We start from the raw sequence: 7,841 nt of genomic DNA, 5'->3' as shown, positions 1-7,841 counted from the left end.
CTCCTGCTCAAGACCGAGACGGCAGAAAGCGTTTGTTTTCTTTATTTTATAAAAGCACAACGTTTTGTTGATTATTGTGAGTGCACACAAATAAAAGTAGACCCTTTATAGTTTAGAATGATGATTTACTATTACCTTTATGAGCAAAAAATGACAAAATTTAAGTTGTTTCCACTGTTCGAAAAAATGCAAGTGATCACGCTGGCGCCTCCATGTCCTGCAGAGCGCGCTTCAGCTTCCACTCTCTGCACAAACGATTGGAAATGCGTCTAACAGCGCACATTTATATAGGTTAAACATTTAAACTAATATTGTGATATGCTTGAAATGTTTTATATCTTTAGATTTTATTTTAGGCAAGTCGTGAAGATGTGAGAATGCTAAATTGATCAAACATATAGGCTATGATTAATTCACTGTCTGCCACTTACATTTAATGAATTTAACGATATGATTCACAAGACTGATTTCACAATACAACTTTTTTTTTATAACCAAAAGTTTAAAGACAAATTATAAATAAAAAGGTGTCCTTTTTTTTCTCAGACAAAATGCTGCACATTTCTTTGTATAATTGAAATATCAAATAACATATCCCAAATCAAATAAATAAACAATGCAAATAAACAAAATCTCTTCATATGAACAAACTAAGGCTTTGCCTGTGCTCTTTCTACTTAAAATTAGAGGCAACCACTGCATTTTAATAACGATCCAAACAAAGATGCTGCATACATGCAGCGTGAGCAGTTTTTGATTTAAATTAGGTTGTATAATTTCAAAATTTGAAGCAAAAAAAGAATGGTCTGACTTTAGCTTTGTGAAACTATACTACATAAAACATCTGCACGAAACAAAAACAGCAGACGGACTGAATGAGAACGTAAATGCACTCTCTGACAGCAGGTGGCGCTTATGGAACAGAAGCAATATAGTGTTTTCTCGGTTACCGCTGTAAACAAAGCAGAGCTGCTCTTAACTACTTTTATATGCATTATACAGAGGCCATATGAAAAGAAAATACCATCTAAACTTTTCTGAAGTTCCCCTCAGAGATACATTCATATAAACCCCCACCCTCAACTGTATCGCGATTCGTTTAACATCTCAACTAACATGAATCGTCACATATTTGTATCGATTTTCAACTAGCTCGTTACATCCCTAGTTACTACTGTAACGAACACAACTTTTATGCGCATCAGATTAGCTGATAAACCGAGCAGTCTTATTTCTGTGTTGTTATTAATGTTGTGGTTATTTCAGCAGTTTGCTTCATACATTCAATTTAACATCAGGTTAAAGACGGCAAACTTTATCGTTCAATTTTAGACACTTAATGTATATTCTTGCTGCATCCATGAAATAAATGCACAACCTTCAATGATTGTGGTTTTCTAGTGTATTTAATTGAACTGCTCAGGAATGGCCCATTTCAGGGGTGTCCTGAGTTACAATTTAAAATCAATTGAAGCTGTAGAAATGTATCTACCACTATATGATAAAGTAAAGACTCATATTTTAAGTAGGCTGCTGTGCTTCGAGCTTCATATTTCGAGTAGGTTGCTGTGGAGCAGGCGACCAGAGCGGAGCAGGTGACCAAGGTGAAGCCTGCGGAGCAGGAGACCACCAGAGGTCAGGAGGCCATGGTGGAGCAGAGACATGGACAGACCAATCAATGGCAGTAACACGACAAGCAGAGAGTTCATGAACGGCCTCCGTGGCCACGACATGACAGGCAGAATATCCTTGAACAGCCTCAGTGGCCGTAGCATGACATGCAGAGAAATTGTGAGCGGCCTCCATTGCTATGATATAACAGACAGTGTTCAGAGATGGCCTCCATAGCCGTGACAGGACAGGCAAGGGGTTCAGGGACGGCCTCCTTGGCCGTGGCAGGACAGGCAGAGATTTCAGGGATGGCAGAGAGTTCACAGGTTGGCACCAACACAGGACTGAGCTCTAGGGCTTGAGTGGGCTCTGGAGCAGATTAATGGATGGGAGTGGGCTCTGGAGCGGATTCATGGACTGGAGCAGGCTCTGGAGTGGATTAATTCATGCCGTCACAGGAAGTGCAGACGACAGTGGCAGAAACTCAGGGACTCCCAGACGTGGACTTGAGACCCCTGGACAAGATCTGTTTGCTGCTCGCACTGAACTCAAAGGTGGAACAATAACACTGGCCATTAGTCTTATCGGTCTCGGCCCAAGCTCTGCATACGTTGGAACAGGCTCTGGATTGACAGGCATGACATGAACAGGCTCTGGCGGTCGTGGCATGAATAAATCCTGACATGACGGTCGGGACGTGGAAATGCTCTGGTGTAGCAGCCATGACGTGATGAAACTTGGGCGTGGCAGGCATGATGGCCGAGGGCACTGGCGTAGTAGGTACTGGAGAATTGTGGGGTTCCTCATCCATAGTCCCCACAGTAAATGAGGAACCACTCAGCAGAAGGGCATGGTCCAGGGCTCGCAAAATGTCAAAATCCCTGGTAGCCCTTCGGGCAGGTACTCTTCAGGTTTTGGTAGCCTGAAAATTAATTTAACTAGCCCAAATAAAAAATACATTTTTTTTTTTAAAAGGGTCATATGATGTTGCTAAAAAGAACATTATTTTCGGCGCGGCCGGCGGATTCGACGAAGCGGCCGGTGGGCTTGCGGCAACCACGTGTGACGACCCCAGGCTGGACTCCGCTTCATCCATGGTGAAAGCAGATCCGAATCCGATCCAACAACGCAAAGTTGTTGTATTTCCTCAGTAACCAGCACGGATCAGAAGAATATCTCTTTGGATTTGAGACTTTAGTCTTTGCAACTTTACAGATCTTCTTTATGCACCAAGAGCTTGTAACACTCTAAAGAGAAAGGAAAAATTGAAATTGCATCATATGACCCCTTTAATATAGAAAATCAGATAGGAGTTTAAATGTCAATCAAAAATATTTTCAATTTACAAATATCAACAAATATAAAGGAAGGAATTTTATTTCACTATTTACAGGGTATCTACAGAATTTAAAAGAAATTTAAGGCAATTTATGACCCATTTTAAGAACTGCGCAAGTAAAATGAACACAGTATGAGTGGAGTTGGACAATGTCTGTGGTAACATACAGTACTGAGACATAAAATTACATGATTTGCAGTTCAGATACAGTTTTTTACAAAAACAAAAATCTTACATCTGACCATAATCACAAAGAAAGGCTTATTGGAAATGCAAATTCATTCTCTGCCACAAGGCGCTGAAATATTGCGGTTTCCCCATAACGGCTGTACACAAAGCAGCTCTGGGCTCATAAATGCTGCTTTATCAGGATTATTTTAATGAAATTAAAATGCCAACGACACGTTTCTGAGGACAGTCGGTTCCCTTCAGATACATAGAATTAAACGCGCCGCGTTTTGACTTGACAGGTGCAGCGCTCATATTTATTCAATGACATCATTGCCTTTTGAAGTTTAATCCAGTCGTATCACGCAACTCTTGTCTTTCCGTCCCCAACTGTAAGACCTCTTGAAATTATAATTAAGACATTTCTTATACCATTTAACATATTTAAAACTTTTTTATGGCCTTAAGTTTGATACAACTCACGTTAGGAGTTTTTAAGGACCCTGCGGGAGATCTGCATTTAAGATCCAGAGTGGTGATACATTTTGGTAGCCCGACTGGAAAACACAATAGCCCCGGGACGTTGGGCTAGCGATTTTGCGAGCCCTGTGGTCTATGAATTTCACCAGGGACCAGTGTATCCTTGCCCCTGTTCATTTAACCCATTATGAAAAATGTCTTTTAATGCCAAATTATTAAAGTTGACAGAGTCAACAGAATTCCTCCATGTAGTCCTCTATGCATCGATCCCCTTGACGGAGGCAAAGCAAGGAAACTGCTGGGTTCATGGTAACGGTCTAGCTTTCTGTAACGTAGAGTCCACTGGAGGCAAGATGAAGGAACCCAAGTGCAGTTTTATTAATTCCAAAAAGTGAGCAGAAACACCATATACAAAGACTTGGCTTGACTAAACAAAACTTGAACATGAACACAACTCTTCAACAGTGGGTTACATGAACAAAGCTAGACAATGAAACATGAGGGCTATGTATACCAAACAGGGTTTACATGATACAATCCAACCAATGAGAATTTCACACAAACTAATCTACTTTGTTGTCTTGTGTGCTCATTCAATAACATTTGTCTGATACTCTTAGGCTGATGATACACGGGGCAACTTTTTAAGCAATGTTGCTGTCAACGGGCAACCAGATGAGACGCAGGACCCACGACCGATCTAAAGTATCCAGATAGACATTTGTTATCCATTCTCAATGTGAAAGTGCCTAAACAACATTGCTCAAAAAAAGTTGCACCATGTATCATCAGCCTTAGGCTCTGATACTCTTAGCTTCTCAATACTCAAATTGATGCTTCCTCATTTCCTTGCTCCTCCATCCTCCAGCCTGTGACATGGAAACCGATCAAAGTTAGCCATGTTTTTTTTTAGCCATCTTTTCTTATTTTGTATTTGTATTTTATTTTTAAGAACAGCATATTATAACAAATATACCACCAAAATAATTAACCAGGCCCCAGAGACAAAAACTGGTAAACAGAGATTGAAGTAATCAAATCGAATCAAATAAGAAAAAGGAAATTGGAGCAAAGATTTAGATCATTAAATCAGACACCAGAACAAAACATTAACGTACCAGAATTTTACATGTGTACATAATCTTGTGCACCTTTCTACCCTTTCCTACATAATTTGTTAATTTTGTTATGTAATATTCTTGATAGTGGGCTCCATCTATCCTCAAAAATGTTCAACAAGTCTTAAGGAGTAGGTTATTTGTATATATTTTTGTATATATCTCTTGGACCCTTTGAACCCACTGTTCAAATGTGGGTGGTTCCAGCTTGAGCTATTTAAAAAGGACATCTCAATTCTCTAATTGCACCGTGAGGAAGCTTCCAAAGGAGCCATACATCTCATATTTCAACAGGGCATCTTGCTTTCATAATAGTTATTATGAATGTCTTAAAAAACAAACTTTAACAGCATAAGGCCAGATCCCATGAGTGCAGCTGATGACGCTTTGAAGCGACGCTTGAGTGATCAAGAATATTCTAATATACAAAGCTTTCCTTTGACTCCTCCATCCTCATTTTCTTTCCTTGCATCCTTCCCTCACATCCTAAGGGGGTGGACCTAAGATGCAAGGAAAGGAAACAAGGATGCACAAATAAGAAATGAGAAGCACAATTAGATTAGTGTTGTTTCCACATTGTGCATCTGCTGTTGCCTTATGGTTTTCCTTAAAATTAATTTCCCTAAAATTAATCATTGAAATTTCACTGTGATGTGGTGAAATGATCACCACATCACAATGATCCACCATTGTATCAGTTTCATCCTCCATGTTGTATGTTATCTGTGGTAGACTGTGTTGCCTTCCATTATGGGTGATGAATTATTCAATTCAATTTTAACTGTTCTCACTGTTCTTGGCTTGTCTGATGTGATATTCTGTCCAATGTGACCACCGACCCCAGATGAGTTCCCCACCCCTGTCATAAACTAAAAATGAGAGCGATTAATCTTTTTCATTTAAGTATCTGCCTTATGTTTGGCTGTTGTGGTTTAAATATGCCTATTGTTCAATGATTTATTATTATTTATTATTTTAAAGGCCAAGGAATTATTACAGCGGGCATTTTAAAGAAAGTTCTTACTACATCCTCCATCCAGACTTTCTCAGATATGTGCGTAACAGGTAAGAGCTGAAATTTCCATACATGTGCACTCATTAGTTAATTTACCATATATTCAGTACATGTGGTGGTTTCTGCCTCTTCTATGAGAAATCACTCTGGAAGTCTTGAGATTTTGATATCTATCTATCTATCTCTCTATCTCTCTCTCTCTCTCTCTCTATCTATCTGGTTTTATTCACATTCAGTTCATTTTATTTATATATATATATATATATATATATATGGTTTTATTCACATTGATTATACTTGATTAATTCATATTTTGATTAATGAAAATCTACATATATGAAGTTGTCAGTTCATTATTTGTTAATGGCCATGTCTTACACTTTTCATTTTAGGTTTCTTTGGGGAAAACAATTAAAAACAAAAAGATGGTGGCTGGTCAGGCCCACTAATGGAGCATTTACTCTTCTGCTGGCTATGCACACATGTGACATTGTAAGTGCTATTGTAGTACTACTACTACTACTACTACTACTACTACTACTAATTATTATTATTATTTGCCAGCTTTTCTTGAAGTCCAATTGTTCATTTAAAAGCATTCAGGTTTAGTTGAACCAGCCCCTGAGCTTATTGTTTTATAGTAATGTCATGTTTTTTTCCTGCTCTCATGTAGGTGAGAGTCTATGGTTTTAGCACTGCTGACTATCGGAAATATCCAAACTACTACTATGACACCAAACATACTAAACTAGTGTTTTTTGCTAATCATGATTATCGTTTGGAGATGAAAACCTGGAAGGAATTTCACGATGACAAATTTATCTGGATGTATTTAGGAAAATCTGATATCTAAATGAATCTGTTTCTCTTGCAAGAAATTCATCATCTTTGAAATGACCCAAATAATTACTAGACAAAGAATGTAGTTGAGTCAGTGTTTTTTTTTTTAAACAATCAGAAAGTGTAACTTGTTGCAAATGTTTTTTTTTTTAATATAACTTTTTGTATCGTTAGTTGTGTATTTATATTCTTGAAAAAAAAAAAAACTCAGGATATTACAGCGTCCAGGCACCAGATGTCGCACTAACTTTAGAAACTACAACGACTTAACATGGTAGTCCGAGATGTTTTCCTTGACTATATAGCCGAAATTACCATCAACGAATACGAAGGCCATTGGGAAATAACTGCTAAATTAGCCTTGATTAACACTTATGGTATAAATGCAAACTGTAAATATAACATGGAATTATATAGAAATATTTGGAACATTACATTCAGCAATTTGAACATACAGAGTATGTTATAGGAGATATTCGCATTTATGGAATTCCTTTTTTTCTGGAATATTTAAGTCTTCACAGCGCACCTTTCAGGAAGAGAGAGCACCAAAGAGGCGCGTGACAGATCCGCGCGCGCTCACGCCTTGCTCACTTGTGTTGTGTCAAACACGTTCAATTATAGCATTGCTCTTTTGCGATTTCCCGAACAGAAACCAAAAACATAAACGGGATTATGCTGGTTGAACTTCGTCGATTTAGTGGAATAAGTGGCTTCAAGCGCTTATATTGATCTGGCTACGCACTGGTGAGTATATATGTGATCCTACAGCTCTACACGACAAGTGCATTACTTCTTTACTATTTGATTAAATAACACCTAGACAGGTAACCGGTCAGGAAAGTTGTCATTAATGCATAGGGTTATTTTCAACGTCTTATTATCCGTCCTACTGCAATTTTTAGTCATTTGAAAATATTAAACAAACTCATCATCATTGTCTGTACTGAGTCAATACATTATCAGCCACAGATCAGATTATACATCAATTAAGTATTTAATCTCTTTTAAAATTTTGTTTCACATTTAAAATATTTTAAATGAGCTAATCTGCAACCTGATTCCCTGTATGCTCATTCGTGCAAACGTTGTTGTGTCATAGATTACACTTTAGTTGAAGAATTCATTTTCAAGCTCATAAGTTGTTGATTTGACTTGCCTAGATGTTGCTGTGTCTAATTTTAAAGGGGTCTTATGATGCTGCTAAAAATAACATTATTTTGTGTATTTGGTGTAATGAAATGTGTTTATGCGGTTTAAGGTTAAAAAA

General features: G+C 37.9%; 1 protein-coding gene across 7 annotated transcripts in view; it reads left to right on the top strand.

Annotated features, from left to right (window-relative positions):
- Nucleotides 1–6,624, top strand: part of LOC107692092 (alpha-N-acetylgalactosaminide alpha-2,6-sialyltransferase 1-like) — a 13,017-nt gene extending 6,393 nt beyond the window's left edge. For 6 of the 7 annotated variants that reach the window (XM_016490996.1, XM_016490995.1, XM_016490992.1 and 3 more), the window contains 3 exons: nt 5,698–5,781; nt 6,124–6,223; nt 6,405–6,624. In XM_016490996.1, the coding sequence (XP_016346482.1) occupies nt 5,698–5,781; nt 6,124–6,223; nt 6,405–6,584 (364 nt within the window). In that variant the 3' untranslated portion in view covers nt 6,585–6,624. The remainder of the gene's footprint in view (nt 1–5,697; nt 5,782–6,123; nt 6,224–6,404) is intronic. The other variant, XM_016490994.1, reaches the window with a different exon arrangement.
- Nucleotides 6,625–7,841: the final 1,217 nt, after the last annotated feature.

The sequence above is a fragment of the Sinocyclocheilus anshuiensis genome, unplaced genomic scaffold (genome assembly GCF_001515605.1).
Source record: "Sinocyclocheilus anshuiensis isolate Anshui unplaced genomic scaffold, SAMN03320099.WGS_v1.1 scaffold726, whole genome shotgun sequence".
In the NCBI taxonomy this organism is placed as follows: Eukaryota; Metazoa; Chordata; class Actinopteri; order Cypriniformes; family Cyprinidae; genus Sinocyclocheilus; species Sinocyclocheilus anshuiensis.
Note: the sequence above shows the minus strand (reverse complement) of the source record. Positions and strands in the feature narration are given on the sequence as shown.